Source organism: Ranitomeya variabilis, chromosome 3 (genome assembly GCF_051348905.1).
Source record: "Ranitomeya variabilis isolate aRanVar5 chromosome 3, aRanVar5.hap1, whole genome shotgun sequence".
Classification (NCBI taxonomy): Eukaryota; Metazoa; Chordata; class Amphibia; order Anura; family Dendrobatidae; genus Ranitomeya; species Ranitomeya variabilis.
Genome location: NC_135234.1, coordinates 199,812,033 through 199,835,304, shown reverse-complemented (window position 1 = coordinate 199,835,304; position 23,272 = coordinate 199,812,033). Strand labels below are relative to the sequence as shown.

At 45.3% G+C, this 23,272-nt stretch overlaps 1 protein-coding gene across 1 annotated transcript in view; it reads right to left on the bottom strand.

The window, feature by feature from the left end:
- LOC143817643 (synaptonemal complex protein 1-like) overlaps positions 1-23,272 on the bottom strand; it is a 446,817-nt gene that overhangs the window by 186,823 nt on the left and 236,722 nt on the right. The window contains exon 11 of the mRNA XM_077299136.1: positions 22,190-22,298. Coding sequence (XP_077155251.1) covers positions 22,190-22,298 — 109 coding nt within the window. The remainder of the gene's footprint in view (positions 1-22,189; positions 22,299-23,272) is intronic.

Here is a 23,272-nt window from a genome sequence, read left to right as displayed (position 1 = left end):
ATGCACAGCCCCACTGTATAATGACAGACACACGCACAGCCCCACTGCATAATTACACACACGCACAGCCCCACTGTATAATGACAGGCACACGCGCACAGCCCCACTGTATAATGACAGGCACACACGCACAGCCCCACTGTATGACAGGCACACACGCACAGCCCCACTGTATAATGACAGGCACACACACACAGCCCTACTGTTTAATGACAAGCACACACACACAGCCCCACTGTATAATGACACACACACGCACAGCCCCACTGTATAATGACAGGCACAAACGCACAGCCCCACTGTATAATGACACACACGCTGCACAGCCCCACTGTATAATGACAGGCATAAACGCACAGCCCCACTGTATAATGACAGGCACACACACGCACAGCCCCACTGTATAATGACAGGCACACACGCACAGTCCCTGTTACCGCTCCTGTAACTGCATGCCGCCGCCGCTCCTCCTCCAGGTTCCAGCGCACCAGCTTCTCTTCCGGTGCAATGTCCCATCCTCCTGCCGCTGCGCGTCCCCGCAGCTCCTCTTCCAGGTCACAGTGCGCTCGTCCTCAGATCGTCTCTTCACTTCCGGTATCTTGCTCTGTTAGGGGCATCCGGTGTTTGCGCAGGCGCTCTGGAATCATCAAAGGACGCATGCGTTCCTCTGCTATTCCTTCTCCCCCGGAGCTCTCCAATGACAGCCAATCCGGGTAAGACTTCTCCTATAAGAGGCTGACCTTCCTGCTTTGCGATGCCTGATTGTCATATAGCCTCCGCTTGTGCATCTGGCCAGTTCGCTCTACCTCTCTGTCTTTTGTGTACTGCGTAGTCTGAGCCTATTGTCCTTGTCCTGCCTGCTTCGCCCCAGTGTTTGTTGCTTTTTTCAGTTACCCCGCCGTATTTATTTTGTTCTTCTTTATTTCTTTTTCCCTGCAGCCTTCACCTGTCTCGGCTCCCCAGCCTCTCCGGTCTGACATCCGTCTTCCTGGTCCTGAGGTTCGGTCCTGCCTTCCTGATTTTCCTTTACTGTAGCGCGAACGTGTAGGGAAGAGAGTGGACCCTCTGGACCGCGGAAAAGACCTACCCCTGGGCGAGCTGACCTTATGGACCCGACTCCTATACAGGGACCGTCAGGGGCAAGCCCAGAGGAGCCAAAACCGCAGTAGCCGTACCAAGAGGGGCGGCTCTAGGGAGAGAGGAAACAAGAACAGAGGGGAAAATGCCGAAGGAGGGTGGAGAACAAAAAAGGAAAACCGGGAAGGCAGGACCGAACCTCAGGACCAGGAAGAAGGACGTCAGACCGGAGAGTCTGGGGAGCCGAGACAGGTGAAGGCTGCAGGGAAAAAGAAATAAAGAAGAACTAAATAAGTACGGCGGGCTAACTGATAAAAAACAACAAACACAGGGGCAAAGCAGGCAGGACAAGGACAATAGGCTCGGACTACGCAGTACACAAAAGACAGAGCACAGGTAGAGCGAACTGGCCAGATGCACAAGCGGAGGCTATATGACAATCAGGCATCGCAAAGCAGGAAGGTCAGCCTCTTATAGGAGAAGTCTTACCCGGATTGGCTGTCACTGGAGAGTTCCGGTGGGAGAAGGAATAGCAGAGGAACGCATGCGTCCTTTGATGATTCCAGAGCGCCTGCGCAAACACCGGATGCCCCTAACAGAGCAAGATACCGGAAGTGAAGAGACGATCTGAGGACGAGCGCACTGTGACCTGGAAGAGGAGCGGCGGGGAGGCGCAGTGGCAGGAGGATGGGACATTGCACCGGAAGAGAAGCTGGTGCGCTGGAACCTGGAGGAGCGGCGGCGGCACGCAGTGACAGGAGCGGTAACAGCCCCACTGTATAATGACGCACAGCCCCGTTGTATAATGACACACACGCACAGCCCCGCTGTATTATGACACACACGCACAGCCCCGCTGTATGATGACACACACGCACAGCCCCGCTGTATGACACACACGCACAGCCTTGCTGCATAATGACACACACGCACAGCCCCGCTGCATAATGACACACACGCACACAGCTCACACACACACGAACACAGCTCACACACACGCGCACAGCTCACACACACGCACACAGCTCACACACAGCTCACACACACAGCTCACACACAGCTCACACACGCACACAGCTCACACACATGCAGCTCACACACACACACGCAGCATCACACACACACATGCAGCATCACACACACACGCAGCATCACAAACGCAGCTCACAAACACATGCAGCTTTGACACAAATGCATCACACGCAGCCATCACACACACACGCAGCCATCACACACACACGCAGCCATCACACACACACACGCAGCCATCACACACACACGCAGCCATCACACACACACACGCAGCCATCACACACACACGCACCCATCACACATACTCAGCCATCACACACACACCAGATACCTCATACACACATGACACACATGCATCACACACACACACACACACACACACATGCAGCATCACACACATCACACACACAATCTCCTCTGTGATGCAGGGGCGGCTGATGCCCATGTGCAGCTCTTCAGTTTCTCCTGCTCACAGCTCTGCACTGTCCCGGCACCTCCCCCGTCTCTCCTTCTCTGCCGGGATACCAGATAAGAGCAGGAGAAGCCGGAGCTCCGTGCACACACAGGCCGGTATGCTGAGTCGCTGACCTTTCATCTTGATTGCTGCTGGCTCGTCTCTCCCTCAGCATGGCAGCGCCGTACAGGGGGCGGGGTCAGTCGGGAGGTGACCCTGCTTTAATTAAAAAAAAATAAAAAAAAAACAGCCACAAACCTTACTCAGGTGCCGCCCCCTGCATTGTCCCCGCCCTAGGCACGTAGTGCGGGACAACTAATGTCCCGCCCGGGATCCCGGGGCTGACTGTCAAAATCAGGACAGTCCCGCGGGATCCGGGATGGTTGGGAGGTATGGATATACTGGGTGTGTTGTCGGGCATGGGGGTACACTGATGGTGTTGAGGTGCACTGTATGAGATGATATTGTGGATTTCTGGTGGTGTTAGGGTTAGTTTCTACAGTGAACAAGCTCGTTGCAGTTCATCATCTCATCATTAAATAATGATGTAAGTATGTCTTCCATATTTTCTTTGTATTGTAAATCTTTGCATTGTTTAACATACTGTTTGTTTATGAAAAGATAGCATATGTATACTACGCTATTGGGTAAAAATGAGTTAATTATATTAGTCCGGCCCTCTAAAACATCCCAATTTCTCATGCGGCCCCATGGCAAAATTAATTGCCCACCCCTGTCATAAGGGAAAGCTAAGTCCACACTTTAGGAGCCTCTCTGTTGTTCCCCCATCTCCTTTGTCTTTGTCTGTCCCTGCGTTGAGTCACTATGAAGGTAACATTATTTAACATATGGAACCAATGCACAACCTGTGACTCTACCTTGGATTGTGTTTACTTTATTTTATTTTGACATAAATGTTATGAAAATCCTTCTATATTATTTCAAAACACTCTTTTTCGGTGATTACTTTGTATCTCCATTCATACTGCACCCACACATACAAATGATACACCATTTGAAAGGTAAACTTGCCCCCTTCAGCAAGAAAATAGCCAAACAAACCACACATCCACAATGTGATCACAAGATACACTTTAAATATTAATTTTCATAAACCTGCAGTAAGGAAAAATGACCTGCAGGTGGCACCACACTACCCCAAAGCAAACTACCATAAAGCTGAAACAAATCCTAACACTTGCCTTGGGGGCTTTCCAGCTTGCTGAACTCCTTGCCCAGCCGATTTCAGGCAGGTACATATAAAATATTTGCTACATATGTGGAAGTAGAATAAAAGTAAAACTTTATCTGTTTAAGACTTCAGCTTTAAAACTGAACATATAAATGAATGCAGCCTAAAAGTGACCGGACAGGTTCTGAACCATCAGATTTTCCGTATTATTGGACAGTCATTGAAAAGTCTATCTTCCTTCTAAGGTTGCAGCTTATTGGTGTCCTGGGGTCACTCTGGTTCCAAGTTAAAAAATGCAGTGTTAACATAACCCAGACTGTACATTGTTTCCCAATGGGAGAGATTGGTGGAAACAACCTTGCAAAAATTGAAAAAAAAATCCAACCGTAGGGAAAAAAAGGTAAAATAATCTGCAGATATTACTTTTTTTTCTTAAAGGGATATTCCCAATTATTATACAATGGTGTAAATACGCTCAGTTATGGGGTCAATTCTCCATCATTTTTACTGTCAAAGTGGCACTGCTGCACAGGGAGCTGCTCCGTTCACATACATAGGGCTGTGTTGCACTTTCCTACACTGCAGATAGATGGCAGTGCTGCAGTGAAGGGGAAAAAATGCAGCTGCCCCTGTTCTTCTGCTAGGTCCTAACAATCAGACCCCTTCTGATCAGTAAGTAAAATTCCATTATGTTTAATGTTGGGGGATCTCCTTTAGGCTGGAGTCACACACAACATATAAAAAAATCGGTCCGTTCTACATGGACGAGAATCGCAGAAATGTTCCCGGATCCAGTGATCCATATGTCATCCGTGTGCAATGCGAGGATGTGATTTTCTCGCATGTAAGCATCTATGTGACATCCATATGACGAGATTTTCTTGCCGGCTCGCAAAATGGACATATAATGGATCCATGGGCTCAAATATTTGTGAAAGTATATATATATATATATATATCTATACATATATATCTATATCTATATATATCTATATATATATCTATATATATATATATACAGTGCCTACAAGTAGTATTCAACCCCCTGCAGATTTAGCAGGTTTAATAAGATGCAAATAAGTTAGAGCCTTCAAACTTCAAACAAGAGCAGGATTTATTAACAGATGCATAAATCTTACAAACCAAAAAGTTTTGTTGCTCAGTTAAATTTTTATAAATTTTAAACATAAAAGTGTGGGTCAATTATTATTCAACCCCTAGGTTTAATATTTTGTGGAATAACCTTTGTTTGCAATTACAGCTAATAATCGTCTTTTATAAGACCTGATCAGGCCGGCACAGGTCTCTGGAGTTATCTTGGCCCACTCCTCCATGCAGATCTTCTCCAAGTTATCTAGGTTCTTTGGGTGTCTCATGTGGACTTTAATCTTGAGCTCCTTCCACAAGTTTTCAATTGGGTTAAGGTCAGGAGACTGACTAGGCCACTGCAACACCTTGATTTTTTGCCTCTTGAACCAGGCCTTGGTTTTCTTGGCTGTGTGCTTTGGGTCGTTGTCTTGTTGGAAGTTGAAATGACGACCCATCTTAAGATCCTTGATGGAGGAGCGGAGGTTCTTGGCCAAAATCTCCAGGTAGGCCGTGCTATCCATCTTCCCATGGATGCGGACCAGATGGCCAGGCCCCTTGGCTGAGAAACAGCCCCACAGCATGATGCTGCCACCACCATGCTTGACTGTAGGGATGGTATTCTTGGGTGCCTTATGCGTGCCATCCAGTCTCCAAACGTCACGTGTGTGGTTGGCACCAAAGATCTCGATCTTGGTCTCATCAGACCAGAGAACCTTGAACCAGTCAGTCTCAGAGTCCTCCAAGTGATCATGAGCAAACTGTAGACGAGCCTTGACATGACGCTTTGAAAGTAAAGGTACCTTACGGGCTCGTCTGGAACGGAGACCATTGCAGTGGAGTACGTTACTTATGGTATTAACTGAAACCAATGTCCCCACTGCCATGAGATCTTCCCGGAGCTCCTTCCTTGTTGTCCTTGGGTTAGCCTTGACTCTTCGGACAAGCCTGGCCTCGGCACGGGAGGAAACTTTCAAAGGCTGTCCAGGCCGTGGAAGGCTAACAGTAGTTCCATAAGCCTTCCACTTCCGGATGATGCTCCCAACAGTGGAGACAGGTAGGCCCAACTCCTTGGAAAGGGTTTTGTACCCCTTGCCAGCCTTGTGACCCTCCACGATCTTGTCTCTGATGGCCTTGGAATGCTCCTTTGTCTTTCCCATGTTGACCATGTTTGAGTGCTGTTCACAAGTTTGGGGAGGGTCTTAAATAGTCAGAAAAGACTGGAAAAAGAGATAATTAATCCAAACATGTGAAGCTCATTGTTCTTTGTGCCTGAACTACTTCTTAATACTTTAGGGGAACCAAACAGAATTGTGGTGGGTTGAGGGGTTGAATAATAAATGACCCTCTGAAAAAACTTTTCCCAATTTAAAAAAAAATAAACAAAGAAATAACATTCTTTTTTGCTGCAGTGCATTTCACACTTCCAGGCTGATCTACAGTCCAAATGTCACAATGGCAAGTTAATTCCAAATGTGTAAACCTGCTAAATCTGCAGGGGGTTGAATACTACTTGTAGGCACTGTATATATATATATATATATATATATATATCAGTGACACACATACCTCTCTGTGTTTATCATCTCATTAAATACATTTACATATGACCAGCTTAATTTTCCTGAAATCGCCTGCGCCCCCAACAACCAATGTGCGAAAATTTCGAAAGGGCCAACTAGTACTCTTTATTGTTATTTTCATGTGGTCTTGTTTAACCTGCTATTTCTGGCAGAATTAGTGTCTTGTGTTTGAATTTGTATTTATCTCAGAAACTAAATAAAGATAAATTTATTTAAAAAAATAAATAAATTATTTTTTCTGTTTTAATCTCAAATTTGCAATTTTCACAAAGGGTAATAGGAAAAACAAATCCCATAATTTGTTAAGCAATTTCTTCTGAACATGATGATATCCTATATGTGGTTAAAAACTCCTGTTTTGCACATGGCAGGGCTCAGGAAGGAAAGAGCCATATTTAATTTTTGGAGCGTAAATTTGTCTTGAATAAACGCGCCCGCTAAGGCCATGGGGTACTCGAAACCAGGCCTGACGGTTCTTCGGGGCAGCAGTGACCCGGTCCGTGGCCTTGGGCGTCCAAATAAATGTTAATAAAAGTCTTAGGGGAAATTAAGAGGGGGTAGTGTATAGGGCGACGCTCTCCTGGTCCCCTTGATCCTATGTGGCTGCCTTTTCAGCGAATGTGTGTGGATTTGGCTGTGGCGCATAGAGATACCGCAGCCTCCGGTTTGCTAGCTGAGTCCTACAGTCTCTTCCACTAGTCTGGGGCCTGTCCCCCCCACTGCGACCTGGTCCCTCCACCCGACTATGGTTGTCGTGGATTCGGGCGCCACGGGTGGATTCTTCACTTCCCTGGCCCCTAGGACCCCTTATCTCTCTCAGGAGCTCCTTTCTTCACGTCTGCTCCGATCAACTCCTTCCCACCAACTCCTAACTAACTGCCTCCTACTCCCGTTTCCATGACAACACTACACTCCCTGACAGAAATTATGTCGTTTATCCATGTTATGTAAATAAAAGCTTATAACTTGACGTTAAATCCACCCATTGGTTGTATAAATTATTCTTTTGAAAGCTGAAACCCTCCGAAATGTAGTTTAGGTTAAGAAAATAAATTGGCATCAATGAAATATTGATCAGTTAATGGACACAGAATAGTCAGATTTTGGCAAGACAAAAGTTTTGTCGCCTGGTCATATAATGCACCCAATCCTAGTTTACATCCTCACCTGTGCTCAGTAAATGATTGGTTAATTAGTGTGTGTATAAAAAGAAACCCAGCACCCCAGACCTTCACTTGAAATGCAACTTGAGCTCTGACAACATGCCAAAAATCCACCCCACGACCAAAGCCTGGATTATCAAGAGGCTGAAGACCAGATTCACTGCAGAGGTGGCTGGCACCTTTAATGTGTCTCAGCGTCAAGTACAAAGAATTAAAAAAAAACCACAAGACAACTGCTCAGGAGCAACGTTAGAAAAATCCAAAGCAAGCCCCTCTTCCACTGCAGCAGAGCTCCAACAGGCCTGGTCACCTCAAGTCCCTGTGTCAACTAGAACAGTTTGTAGGATTCTGTCTCGAAATGGCCTCCATGGTCGAATCAGTGCCCAGAAGCCAGCACTAAACAAAAGGCAAATAAAAAACCGTGTGGCATTTGCAAAGTCCCACAGCCTGCTAAACAGATGGACGATAGAAAAGTGGCAGAAGGTGGATTTATCTGATGAATCTTCAGTAGAATTACACCACAGCCGCCGCAAATACTTCAGGAGACCTACTGGAGCCCGTATGGACCCAAAATGCACCCAGAAAATAGTTGCATTTGGTGGCGGAAAAATCATGGTCTGGGGTTACATTCAGTATGTGGGTGTGCGAAACATTTGCAAGGTGGAAGGCAATATCATTAGCCTAAAATATCAAGAAGTATTAGCTACCTCTTATTTTCCAAATTATAAAAGGGGTCAAATTCTGCAGCAGGATGGTGCTCCATCTCATACATCCATCTCTACAACAAAGTTCCTCCAGGCAAAAAAAGATCAAGGTGATCAAGGACTGGCCAGCCCAGTCACCAGACATAAACATCATTGAGCATGTTTGGGGTAGGATGAAAGGGGAAGCTTGGAAGACAAAACCAAAGAATCTAGATGAACTCTGGGAGGCATGTAAGACTGTATTCTTTGCTATTCCTGATGACTTCATTCATAAATTGTATGAATCATTGTTGAACCGCATGGATGCAGTCCTTCAAGCTCATGGAAGTCACACAAAATATTAAATATGACTCTAATAGCACCACAACTTCATTCACCAATGTTATGCAACATATATTTTTATTTTAACCCCTTTACCCCCAAGGGTGGTTTGCACGTTAATGACCGGGCCAATTTTTACAATTCTGACAACTGTCACTTTGTAACTCTGGAACGCTTCAATGTATCCTGGTGATTCTGACTTTGTTTTCTCCTGAGATATTGTACTTCATGATAGTGGTAAAATTTCTTTGATATTACCTGCGTTTATTTGTGAAAAAAATGGAAATTTGGCAAAAATTTTGAAAATTTCGCAATTTTCCAACTTTGAATTTTTATACAATTAAATCACAGAGATATGTCACACAAAATACTTAATAAGTAACATTTCCCACATGTCTACTTTACATCAGCACAATTTTGGAACCCAAATTTTTTTTTGTTAGGGAGTTATAAGGGTTAAAATTGACCAGCAATTTCTCATTTTTACAACACCATTTTTCTTTTAGGGACCACACCTCATTTGAAGTCATTTTGAGGGGTCTATATGATAGAAAATACCCAAGTGTGACACCATTCTAAAAACTGCACCCCTCAAGGTGCTCAAAACCACTTTTAAGAAGTTTATTAACCCTTCAGGTGTTTCACAGGAATTTTTGGAATGTTTAAATAAAAATGAACATTTAACTTTTTTACACAAAAAATTTACTTCAGGTCCAATTTGTTTTATTTTACCAAGAGTAACAGGAGAAAATGGACCCCAAAAGTTGTTGTACAATTTGTCCTGAGTACGCTGATACTCCATATGTGGGGGTAAACCACTGTTTGGGCGCATGGCAGAGCTCGGAAGCAAAGAAGCGCCATTTGACTTTTCAATGCAAAATTGACTGGAATTGAGATGGGACGCCATGTTGCCTTTGGAGAGCCCCTGATGTGCCTAAACATTGAAACACCCCACAAGTGACACCATTTTGGAAAGTAGACCCCCTAAGGAACTCATCTAGATGTGTTGTGAGAGCTTTGAATGCCCAAGTGTTTCACTACAGTTTATAACGCAGAGCCGTGAAAATAAAAATTCTTTTTTTTTCCCACAAAAATTATTTTTTAGCCCCTAGTTTTTTATTTTCCCAAGGGTAACAGGAGAAATTGGACCCAAAATTGTTGTCCAATTTGTCCTGAGTACGCTGATACCCCATATGTGGGGGGGAACCACCGTTTGGGCGCATGGGAGAGCTCGGAAGGGAAGGAGCGCCATTTGGAATGCAGACTTAGATGGAATGGTCTGCAGGCGTCACATTGCGTTTGCAGAGTCCCTAATGTTCCTAAACCGTAGAAACCCCCCACAAGTGACCCCATATTGGAAACTAGACACCCTAAGGAACTTATCTAGATGTGTTGTGAGAACTTGGAACCCTCAATTATAACTGAAACCCTAATCCAAACACACCCCTAACCCTAATCTCAACGGTAACCCTAACCAAACCCCTAACCCTAATCCCAACCCTATTCCCAACTATAAATGTAATCCAAACCCTAACCCTAACTTTAGCCCCAACCCTAACTTTAGCCCCAACCCTAACCGTAGCCCTAACCCTAGCCCCAACCCTAACCCTAGCCCTAACCCTAACCTTAGCCCTAACCCTTGCCCTAACCCTAGACCTAACCCTAACCCTGGACCTAACCGTAACCATAGCGCTAACCCTAGCCCTAACCCTAGCCCTAACCCTAACCCTAGCCCTAACCTGTTGTGAATTAGACTTTTTGGCTCCCTCTTGTGGTCACTAGTGATATGACTCTGGGATTGTCTTTCTCAGTTTGGCACTCACCTGGGCCGTTAGTCCAGGGGTGTTGCTATATTAACTTCCTGGATCCTTAGTCCAGTGCCTGGCATCGTTGTAATCAGATCCTTCTGTTTGCTCCTGTCTGCTGGTCCTGGTTCCTGCATAATTAAGCTAAGTTCTGCTTCTTTGTTTTTTGGGTTATTTGCTTTGCTCCTATTTTTGTCCAGCTTGTACTAATTGTGATTTCTGACCTTGCTGGAAGCTCTAGGGGGCTGGTGTTCTCCCCCCGGCCATTAGACGGTTCGGGGGTTCTTGAATATCCAGCGTGGATATTTTAATAGGGTTTTTGCTGACCATATAAGTCATCTTACTATATTCTGCTATTAGCTAGTGGGCCTCTCTTTGCTAAATACCTAGCTCATTCTTATGTTTGTCTTTTCCTCTTACCTCACCGTTATTATTTGTTGGGGGCTTGTATCCAACTTTTGGGGTCTTTTCTCTGGAGGCAAGAAAGGTCTTTCTTTTCCCTTCTAGGGTTAGTTAGTACTCCGGCTGGCGCGAGACGTCTAGAACCAACGTAGGCACGTTCCCCGGCTACTTCTATCTGTGGTGCTAGGATTAGATATATGGTCAGCCCAGTTACCACTGCCCTATGAGCTGTTTTTTTGTGTTTGCAGACTTGGTAGTTAATTCTGAGACCCTCTGCCATTGGGGTCATAACAGTATGCCAGGCCGACATTGAATGTTTAATGCATTGCAGAAGTGGGATAATAAGAAAGGAAATTCTGAGTTTTTTTTTTTTTTCCTCTCTTCCTCCCCTTTACCTCTGAGTGGCTTGTGCTTGCTGCAGACATGAATGTCCAGACCTTGATTACAAATGTGGACCAGCTTGCTGCTCGTGTGCAAGGCATACAAGATTTTGTTACCAGGAGTCCTATGTCTGAACCTAAAATGCCTATTCCTGAACTGTTTTCTGGAGACCGATTTAAGTTTAGGAATTTCAGGAATAATTGTAAATTGTTTCTATCTCTGAGACCCCGTTCATCTGGAGACTCAGCTCAGCAAGTTAAAATTGTTATCTCTTTTTTACGGGGCGACCCTCAGGATTGGGCTTTCTCGCTAGCGCCAGGAGATCCGGCATTGGCAAATATTGATGCGTTTTTTCTGGCGCTCGGATTGCTTTACGAGGAACCCAATCTTGAGGTTCAGGCAGAAAAAGCCTTGCTGGCTATTTCTCAGGGCCAGGATGAAGCTGAAGTGTATTGCCAAAAATTTCGGAAATGGTCCGTGCTCACTCAGTGAAATGAGTGTGCTCTGGCCGCAAATTTCAGAAATGGCCTTTCTGAAGCCATTAAGAATGTGATGGTGGGTTTCCCCATTCCTACAAGTCTGAATGATTCCATGGCGCTGGCTATTCAAATTGACCGGCGTTTGCGGGAGCGCAAAACCGCTAATCCTCTGGTGGTGTTGTCTGAACAAGCACCTGATTTGATGTAATGTGATAGAATTCAGACCAGAAATGAGCGGAAAAATCATAGACGTCAGAATGGGTTGTGTTTTTACTGTGGTGATTCTACACATGTTATATCAGCATGCTCTAAACGCCTAACAAGGGTTGTTAGTCCTGTTGCCATTGGTAATTTGCAACCTAAATTTATTTTGTCTGTGACTTTAATTTGCTCATTGTCCTCTTACCCTGTTATGGCGTTTGTGGATTCAGGTGCTGCCCTGAGTCTTATGGATCTGTCATTCGCCAAGCGCTGTGGTTTTGTTCTTGAGCCGTTGGTAAATCCGATCCCTCTGAGGGGTATTGACGCTACGCCATTGGCGGAAAATAAACCGCAGTTTTGGACACAGGTAACCATGTGCATGACTCCTGAACATCGGGAGGTGATTCGTTTTCTTGTTCTGCATAAAATGCATGATTTGGTCGTTTTGGGGTTGCCATGGTTGCAGACTCATAATCCAGTCTTGGATTGGAAGGCAATGTCTGTGTCAAGTTGGGGCTGTCAGGGTATTCATGGTGATTCCCCGCCGGTGTCTATTGCTTCCTCTACTCCTTCGGATGTACCTGAGTATTTGTCTGATTATCAGGATGTGTTCAGCGAGTCCAGGTCCAGTGCGCTGCCTCCTCATAGGGACTGTGACTGTGCCATAGATTTGATTCCAGGTAGCAAATTTCCTAAGGGAAGACTATTTAATCTGTCTGTACCTGAGCATACCGCAATGCGTTCGTATATCAAGGAATCCCTGGAGAAGGGGCATATCCGTCCATCTTCTTCCCCTCTTGGTGCGGGATTCTTTTTTGTGGCCAAGAAGGACGGATCTTTGAGACCTTGTATTGACTATCGGCTTTTGAATAAAATCACTGTTAAATTTCAGTATCCTTTGCCTCTGTTGTCTGACTTGTTTGCCCGAATTAAAGGTGCCAAGTGGTTCACCAAGATAGATCTTCGTGGTGCGTACAACCTTGTGCGCATTAAGCGAGGAGATGAATGGAAAACCGCGTTTAATACGCCCGAAGGTCATTTTGAGTACTTGGTGATGCCTTTTGGGCTCTCTAATGCTCCTTCAGTGTTTCAGTCCTTTATGCATGATATTTTCCGGAAGTATCTGGATAAATTTATGATCGTTTATCTGGATGGTATTCTGTTTTTTTCTGATGACTGGGACTCGCATGTAGAGCAGGTCAGGATGGTGTTTCAGGTTTTGCGTGAGAATGCTTTGTTTGTTAAGGGCTCAAAGTGTCTCTTTGGAGTACAGAAAGTTCCCTTTTTGGGGTTTATTTTTTCCCCTTCTGCGGTGGAGATGGACCCAGTCAAGGTCCGAGCTATTCATGATTGGACTCAGCCCACGTCAGTTAAGAGTCTTCAGAAGTTCTTGGGTTTTGCTAACTTCTACCGTCGTTTTATTGCTAATTTTTCTAGCATTGTTAAACCTTTGACGGATATGACCAAGAAAGGTTCTGATGTTGCTAACTGGGCTCCTGCAGCCATGGAGGCTTTCCAGGAGTTGAAGCGCCGGTTTACTTTGGCGCCTGTTTTGTGCCAGCCTGATGTCTCACTTCCCTTTCAGGTTGAAGTGGATGCTTCTGAGATTGGGGCAGGGGCCGTTTTGTCACAGAGAGGCCCTGGTTGCTCTGTGATGAGACCTTGTGCCTTTTTCTCTAGAAAATTTTCGCCTGCTGAGCGGAATTATGATGTTGGCAATCGGGAGTTGTTGGCCATGAAGTGGGCATTTGAGGAGTGGCGTCATTGGCTCGAGGGTGCTAAGCATCGTGTGGTGGTCTTGACTGATCACAAAAATTTGATGTATCTCGAGTCTGCTAAACGCCTGAATCCTAGACAGGCCCGCTGGTCATTGTTTTTCTCCCGTTTTGACTTTGTGGTCTCGTATTTACCAGGTTCAAAGAATGTGAAGGCTGATGCTCTTTCAAGGAGCTTTGTGCCTGACTCTCCTGGAGTCGCAGAACCAGTTGGTATTCTTAAAGAGGGAGTTATCTTGTCAGCCATTTCTCCTGATTTGCGACGTGTGTTGCAGAGATTTCAGGCTGGTAGACCTGACTCTTGTCCACCTGACAGACTGTTTGTTCCTGATAAGTGGACCAGCAGAGTCATTTCCGAGGTTCATTCCTCGGTGTTGGCAGGGCATCCGGGAATTTTTGGCACCAGAGATCTGGTGGCTAGGTCCTTTTGGTGGCCTTCCTTGTCACAGGATGTGCGGTCGTTTGTGCAGTCCTGTGGGACTTGTGCTCGAGCTAAGCCTTGCTGTTCTCGTGCCAGCGGGTTGCTCTTGCCCTTGCCTGTCCCGAAGAGGCCTTGGACACACATTTCCATGGATTTCATTTCAGATCTCCCGGTGTCTCAGGGCATGTCTGTCATCTGGGTGGTATGTGATCGCTTTTCTAAGATGGTCCATTTGGTACCTTTGCCTAAGCTGCCTTCCTCTTCCGATCTGGTTCCTGTGTTCTTTCAGAATGTGGTTCGTTTACACGGCATTCCTGAGAATATTGTGTCTGACAGAGGATCCCAGTTTGTTTCCAGGTTCTGGCGATCCTTTTGTGCTAGGATGGGCATTGATTTGTCGTTTTCGTCTGCCTTTCATCCTCAGACTAATGGACAAACGGAGCGAACTAATCAGACTCTGGAGGCTTATTTGAGGTGTTTTGTTTCTGCGGATCAGGATGATTGGGTGACCTTCTTGCCGTTGGCTGAATTTGCCCTTAATAATCGGGCTAGTTCCGCTACATTGGTTTCGCCATTTTTCTGCAACTCTGGTTTCCATCCTCGTTTTTCCTCGGGACATGTGGAGTCTTCTGACTGTCCTGGGGTAGATTCTGTGGTGGATAGGTTGCAGCAGATCTGGAATCATGTGGTGGACAACTTGAAGTTGTCACAGGAGAAGGCTCAGCGTTTTGCCAACCGCCGCCGCGGTGTGGGTCCCCGACTTCGTGTTGGGGATTTGGTATGGCTGTCTTCTCGATTTGTTCCTATGAAGGTCTCCTCTCCTAAATTTAAGCCTCGCTTCATCGGTCCTTACAAGATATTGGAAATCCTTAATCCTGTGTCCTTTCGCTTGGATCTTCCGGTGTCGTTTGCCATTCACAACGTGTTCCATAGGTCTTTGTTGCGGCGGTACGTTGTACCTGTGGTTCCTTCTGTTGAGCCTCCTGCTCCGGTGTTGGTTGAGGGCGAGTTGGAGTATGTGGTGGAGAAGATCTTGGATTCTCGTCTCTCCAGGCAGAGGCTTCAGTATCTGGTCAAGTGGAAGGGCTATGGTCAGGAGGATAATTCCTGGGTGGTTGCCTCTGATGTGCATGCGGCCGATTTAGTTCGTGCCTTTCACGCTGCTCATCCTGATCGCCCTGGTGGTCTTGGTGAGGGTTCGGTGACCCCTCCTTAAGGGGGGGGTACTGTTGTGAATTAGACTTTTTGGCTCCCTCTTGTGGTCACTAGTGATATGACTCTGGGATTGTCTTTCTCAGTTTGGCACTCACCTGGGCCGTTAGTCCAGGGGTGTTGCTATATTAACTTCCTGGATCCTTAGTCCAGTGCCTGGCATCGTTGTAATCAGATCCTTCTGTTTGCTCCTGTCTGCTGGTCCTGGTTCCTGCATAATTAAGCTAAGTTCTGCTTCTTTGTTTTTTGGGTTATTTGCTTTGCTCCTATTTTTGTCCAGCTTGTACTAAATGTGATTTCTGACCTTGCTGGAAGCTCTAGGGGGCTGGTGTTCTCCCCCCAGCCGTTAGACGGTTCGGGGGTTCTTGAATATCCAGCGTGGATATTTTAATAGGGTTTTTGCTGACCATATAAGTCATCTTACTATATTCTGCTATTAGCTAGTGGGCCTCTCTTTGCTAAATACCTAGCTCATTCTTATGTTTGTCTTTTCCTCTTACCTCACCGTTATTATTTGTTGGGGGCTTGTATCCAACTTTTGGGGTCTTTTCTCTGGAGGCAAGAAAGGTCTTTCTTTTCCCTTCTAGGGTTAGTTAGTTCTCCGGCTGGCGCGAGACGTCTAGAACCAACGTAGGCACGTTCCCCGGCTACTTTTATCTGTGGTGCTAGGATTAGATATATGGTCAGCCCAGTTACCACTGCCCTATGAGCTGTTTTTTTGTGTTTGCAGACTTGGTAGTTATTTCTGAGACCCTCTGCCATTGGGGTCATAACACTAACCCTAATGGGAAAATGGAAATACATTTTTTTAATTTTTCCCTAACTAAGGGGGTGATGAAGGGGTGTTTGATTTGCTATTTATAGCGGATTTTTGATTGGCAGCTGTCACACACTAAAAGACGCTTTTTATTGCAAAAAATGTTTTTTGCGTTACCACATTTTGAGAGCTATAATTTTTCCATATTTTTGTCCACAGAGTCATGTGAGGTCTTGTTTTTTGTGGGACGAGTTGACATTTTTATTGGTAACATTTTCGGGCACGTGACATTTTTTGATCGCTTTTTATTCCGATTTTTGTGAGGCAGAATGACAAAAGAACAGCTATTCATGAATTTCTTTTGGGGGGGCGTTTATACCATTCCGCGTTTAGTAAAATGGATAAAGCAGTTTTATTCTTCGGGTCAGTACGATTACAGCGATACCTCATTTATATCTTTTTTTATGTTTTGGCGCTTTTATACAATAAAAAGTATTTTATAGAAAAAACTATTATTTTTGCATCGCTTTATTCTGAGGACTATAACTTTTTTATTTTTTGGCTGATGATGCTGTATCGCAGCTAATTTATTGCGGGACAAGATGACGTTTTCAGAGGTACCATGGTTATTTATTTCCGTCTTTTTGATCGCGTGCTATTCCACTTTTTGTTCGGCGGTATGATAATAAAGCGTTGTTTTTTGCCTCGTTTTTTTTTTTTTTCACGGTGTTGACTGAAGGGGTTAACTAGTGGGACAGTTTTATAGGTCGGGTCGTTACGGACGTGGCGATACTAAATATGCGTACTTTTTTTTATTTAGATAAAGGAATGTATTTATTGGAACAATATTTTTTTATTGTTATTATTATTTAGGAGTTTTTTTTTTTTGTTTTTTTTTTACACACATGTAAAAAATTTTTTTTTACTTTTTTACTTTGCCCTGGGGGGGGGGGGGCATCACAGTAAAGTGACAGATTGCTGATCTGACACTTTGCTGTGCACGGTTTCAGATCAGCGATCTGACGTGCACCACTGGAGGCTTCCCGGCGCCTGCTCTGAGCAGTCGCTGTGAAGCCACCTCCCTGCAGGACCCGGATGCAGCCCCGTGGCCATTTTGGATCCGGGGCTTGCAGGGAGGAGACGCTCGGTACAAGGTGAGCACATCGCCTTGTACCGATCATTTCAGGGAAGCACGCAGGGAGCCCCCTCCCTGCGCGATGCTTCTCTATACCGCCGGAACACTGCGATCATGTTTGATCGCAGTGTGCCGGGGGTTAATGTGCCGGGGGCGGTCCGTGACCACTCCTGGCACATAGTGCCGGATGTCAGCTGCGATAGTCAGCTGACACCCGGCCGCGATCGACCGCGCTCCCCCCGTGAGCGCGGCTGATCGCGCTGGACGTACTATTCCGTCCTTGGGAAGTAGGGCCCACCCCACATGGACGGAATAGTACGTCCAATGGCAGAAATGGGTTAAGTTAATTATTTGCTTGAATATCACATTACTTTCTGTGGGCGACAAAACTTTTGTCTTGCAAAAATCTGACCATTCTGTGTCCATTAACTGATCAATATTTCTGCATTGATGCCAATTTATTTTCTTAACCTAAACCACATTTCAGAGGGTTGAATTCAATGGATGAATTTAACGTCAGGTTATAAGCTTTTATTTACATAACATGGATAAGTGACATAACTTGTGTCAGGGAGTGTACACTCCCAACTGTCACTCCGCCCACACCTCTACCTAGTTCCCCCTCCAGCATGAGATGGGGCCCTCCCTAAATAGGGTCCGCCCAGATCCCCTGGCCTGGAGTGGTGTTGGATGCTAGTGTGCGGATCCTGGGTAGTGCCCCCTCCTTACCCGAGAGTGGAGTACCATACCTCTGGATGAGGTGCAGTGCCTCTGTGGCGAATGGCCCCTCAGCGGTGCCACAGGAGATTCACAAAACTTTATAATATTTAGATGTAAAAAAAAAAAATACACTTTTTCCACTGAAATACTGTTTTCGCACCAAATTTATCATTTTCACAAGGGGTAAAAGGAGAAAATGGACTCCATGATTTGTTATGCAATTTTTACTGAACGTGGCAGTATCTCGTGTGTGATTATATATTATTAAAATGGAAGAGAAAACTTCCATTGTAACACCTTTCTTTATTTTCCAGATTGCCGTTCCAATGCTGCTCACCATCCAGAAATATCCAATGCAAAAAGAGGTGGAAAGGCACATCCAATAATGACAAAAATCTTCAAGCTTTATTCCAAATACATATCTTTAAAAATTCATACAAGGGTGATGTGGTACAGGAACTGCTCTGACGTGTCTCTGGTGCCTACTGCGTCCTTTGTCATAGAGGATGATAAACCCCAGAAACGCATCAGAGTGGTTCCTGTACCACATCATCTTTGTATGGATTTTTAAAGATATGTATTTGAAAAAAATCTTGAAGATCTTTTTTATTATTGGATGTGCCTGTCCACCTTTTTTTGCATTGGATTGTACACTATTGTTTTAGCACACTGCAGGGATCGAATGGGAAGGAGCGTTACATAGAACACAGATTCTGTTTGGATAGATTGTGGGTGCCATTAGCAGGGGCCCAGAGATGTCTGATCAGCACAAAATTCCTCCTCCAGGTGATCCCTGTAGTGCAGAGGGGTTGGTGCAGTCCAACAGATAGGCAGGGACCACATAAAAGTTCAAAGCAAATGTCTTTTAATGTCCAAAGAAACTCACAACTGGAAGACATATGGTATCCTCTAGATCACCGCCGGGGCGGCAAGACAATCCGTATCCGAGACTTGTTTCCGTGGGCGACTGAACCGCTGTGTCACACTGAGGGGTGCCAGGTCTTTTGGCTTCGCTTGGCTCCATGTTACTTCACACAGGCTGATTCTTGCCGAGCCACCTGCTCTTTTACTATCGGTCCTACCAGATCCATCGCAATCCATTCGAAAGGTACCTCTATAATAGGTAGAGGTACCAACGGACTCCGGTAGTTTGTGGTGGGCAAGGTTAGCTGGCAGGACATGCTTTGCAGAACCTCTGCACCTCAGCATAGACCCCAGGTCAAAAAAGATGCCGCAATATGCACTCCTGCATCTTTTTGGCCCTAAGTGCCCTCCCAGCATATGGGTGTGAGCCATTTCGAGCACCACTTGACGGTAGGATTGGGGGTACTACCAGTTGTTCTACCACCTCATCCCGGATTTTATCAACCCTGTATAGTAACTTCTGATTGATCGCCATACGTGGGAACACCGATTCTGCACCCGGTTGCTGAGCCACCCCATTTACCTCAATTATTCTTTTCCATGCCCGGGTCAGAGTGGGATCCTGGAGCTGAGCCATCCCAAACGTACCAAGGGAAACTTCCAGTTCGGCCATCAACTGTGTCTCCCCGACCTCTCCTGCCAATACCTCTAGGGGAAATCTACAGAGGTTACACTCTGTCCCTAGGTTGCGACCCCTATGGCAGGTATCCCTGAATCGGGATCTTCGAGTTCCGCGCCCGGAATAACATTTACCCTCGGAGGTTTAATTTTATTTTTCCATAGAGACCAGAAAAGGGGCAAATACCTTCCCAGGACAGCCCCATTAGGAAGGATCTTCACTACCGCCACCACATGTTTAATTTCCCCACAGGGCTTAACAAATGAGACCTCCACTGTCAGGTACTCGCGGAGATCACAATGAATGCATACAACACCCACATTTTTCTCAGTGGGTTCTAAGCCCGAAATTAATGCACTAATGTCACTAGGCTCTCTGAGTCCAGTAGGGCATCGGCCTGGCATTCATTGACACACAACATTCACAGATGTGGCTCACCCGCTGGGACGAACGGCTCCGAGGTGAAAACAGCCTGTGCCTACATCGACATACGGCGAGTATACCAGCAGTTTAAGGGAGCCGTTGGCAGCTACAAGTGCTGGCCCCTGGCACCACCAACACTAAATAGCTGCGGCACGACTAGACCTTGGGGCTGGTTTAGGGGAACCGGGTCTCTTGTCAAGCTCACTTCGGTGTACCCCCTCAGTACGGGCTTGTTCCTGGTTGGCCCCAGCAGAGGGTCGGGGACCTTTCTTGATAACCATAGTAGAGCAGAGTCCCGTATAAAATCCTGGGTGGCTGTATACCACTCAATCAGCCTGACCACCTGGTCTAGGGTGCCGGGATCCCCTTGGACCACCCAATGCTGAATAGCGGCTGGCATAGTTCACACTAGCCGGTCAACCACCACTCTCTCCACCATCTGGTAAGGGGCTAAGGTCTCAGGCTGAAGCCTTTTACCAGCTGTAACAAATCATATTCCTGAGACCTGGAGGGGAGAGATTCTGCAAAGAACCACTGAAATACTCATTGGGCACGTACAGTACAGACCAAAAGTTTGGACACACCTTCTCATTTAAAGATTTTTCTGTATTTTCATGACTATGAAAATTGTACATTCACACTGAAGGCATCAAAACTATGAATTAACACATGTGGAGTTAAACACTTAACAAAAAAGTGTGAAACAACTGAAATTATGTCTTATATTCTAGGTTCTTCAAAGTAGCCACCTCTTGCTTTGATGACTGCTTTGCACACTCTTGGCATTCTCTTGATGAGCTTCAAGAGGTAGTCACAGGGAATGGTCTTCCAACAATCTTGAAGGAGTTCCCAGAGATGCTTAGCATATATTGGCCCTTTTGCCTTCACTCTGTGGTCCAGCTCACCCCAAACCATCTCGATTGGGTTCAGGTCTGTCTGGTGACTGTGGAGGTCAGGTCATTTGGCGTAGCACCCCCAAAATTATAAAATCCCCATACATGAGCAAACGGGAATCTACTTTGAATCTTTGTGTAGCTCTAGATGATTGGGAACTGGCCATGTCCTTGACTTACTCTGCCACCATGTCCATGGCTTTTCATGAGTCTTATTTTAAGCTTATCTCTAGGTGGTATTATTCACCGTCTCGCTTAGCATTTATTAATCCTTCCAATTCCCCTCTCTGCTGGAGGGATTGTGGACATTATGGTAGCCTTTCCCATTTGTTTTGGTTTTGTCCATGTATTAGACCTTTTTGGGATGAAATATCTTCTCTTACTTCTATTATATTAAAACGTTCGGATTTTTCTCTGTCTCCTCAGTTGGCCCTGCTCTCGTTGAATGCAGATCAATTGACTCCACCTTTTTGGGAAACTTGTTATACATCTGCTTTTAGTTTCTAAGAATGCTATTGCTTTTTTTTTCGAAATCTTCTAAAGTACCTTCTTCACAAGAAATTATTGACAAACTGGCTTTGCATAAATCCTATGAACAAAAATTGTCGTTACTGAATGGCTGCTTTCCTTCCTTTTTGAAAAAATGGTCTCGCTGGCTGGAAATATTTCCATATGAATTTACTGTATTTATTGTTTTGTTGTTTATTTTATTCTATTTTTACTTTTATGATTCATGAATGTTTCATGTCATTGCATTTGTGTTTACCTTTCTCTCTCTATGTCTTGTTTTGGTTGAAAATGTTAATAAAGTTGTTTGGATAAACAAGTACTGCAATAGCAACTAAACTCTTCCTATAAGCCTGCTCTAATCTAAGCTCAGCTCTCCCTGCTAGAACAACTCTCCCTGAACTGCCCAATGACGCAATGGCCAATCACAGTAATGTCAGTAGCCAATATGACTACGGCACTACTGTGTATGGCAGGCAAACTGAGAAACATGCTGGGCTGGGACTCAAGCATCCACTATACTCAATCGAGTAATGAGGGTACCCGAGCATCACGATGCTCGATAGCGTATCGAACAGTGGCGAGCACACCTGCTCCACAGAATTGGATAATCAAAAGTTGAGTAGGGGATGCGTAGGAAGCGGTTCATGAAGTCATTGCTCATATTTAATGAAATTTATCACATCTGCTAAATACTAGCAGGTTGGAATAAAAAAATAAAACTAAAAAAGAAACACACCATCTCTAATTAAAAAAGGGCTAACAATTTAAAAATGTCAGGTAATATTACATCAATTTGTACTAAATAAATTCAAAATAAACCTGCCACAAATAGTAAAGACAGATATAGAATGACTAATTTTTGTATACATGTGGGACATTGTTGCTATGACTAACTATGAATAGTAAATAGACAGTTCTACCTGAAATTTCATTTAGCGCTTTAATTCTATTACAGGATTCATTCAACTGAAACTTCAAATTTGTTATCTTGTCTTCACTGTTCTCTCTGTCCTTTGTCAGTTCCAGTATCTAGTAGAATAAAAGCATTATTAAAATATTTAGAAATTACTACCAAGTCTGTTAATACTTATTGAGTGACATCTGCAGAGAAACTTACCCCCATGTGGCACATGCTATATATTGAAAAAACAAAGAAGCACTCTGACGAAAAATGTTTTGCATCACTAACAATATCATTTTATTTACATGCTTTGTGCAAAAAGAAAAAAAAGAGAGAGCATGAACCGCACATCCCAAAATCATACGTTGATCTAAAGCCGCTAGGCAAAAATTTAAATACTGAACATGAGGTTTTCAGTTTAACATTCTGATCAGACTGTATGAAGCCCACTGCCCCTTCACGGCAAACCTCGTAGTGGGTCCTAACGCCCTAACGGAGCGGAGCCGTGCGGCGACCACCGCCGCAGCGGCCATGCACCAGCAGGGCGGACGGCGGCCTGTTGCCCCACAGCACCCATGCTGCGAGACTGAGCCCCCATGACTCCAGACCGCGGCGCCCCACCAGCACAAAGCCACAGCAACAATGGCCGCCACACAGCACCAGCACCAAAGTGGGCAGTGGGCTTCATACAGTCTGATCAGAATGTTAAACTGAAAACCTCATGTTCAGTATTTAAATTTTTGCCTAGCGGCTTTAGATCAACGTATGATTTTGGGATGTGCGGTTCATGCTCTTTTTTTTCTTTTTGCACATAGCATGTACTAGTCTCTTTTTTTGGACCAGCACTCCTCCCATTTGGCTCAGGTGATTTTAATTAGCAGGAGACTGCAAAGTAAGGGGTCTAGCCCATTTTGGCTCTCACTGAAGAGCTGGAGGAAGGTGAGTTTAAATGCTCCCTTCATTTTGGTGCTGGTGCTGTGTGGCGGCCATTGTTGTTGTGGCTTTGTGCTGGTGGGGCGGCGCGGTCTGGAGTCTTGGGGACTCAGTCTCGCAGCATGGGTGCTGTGGGGCAACAGGCCGTCCGCCCTGCTGGTGCATGGCC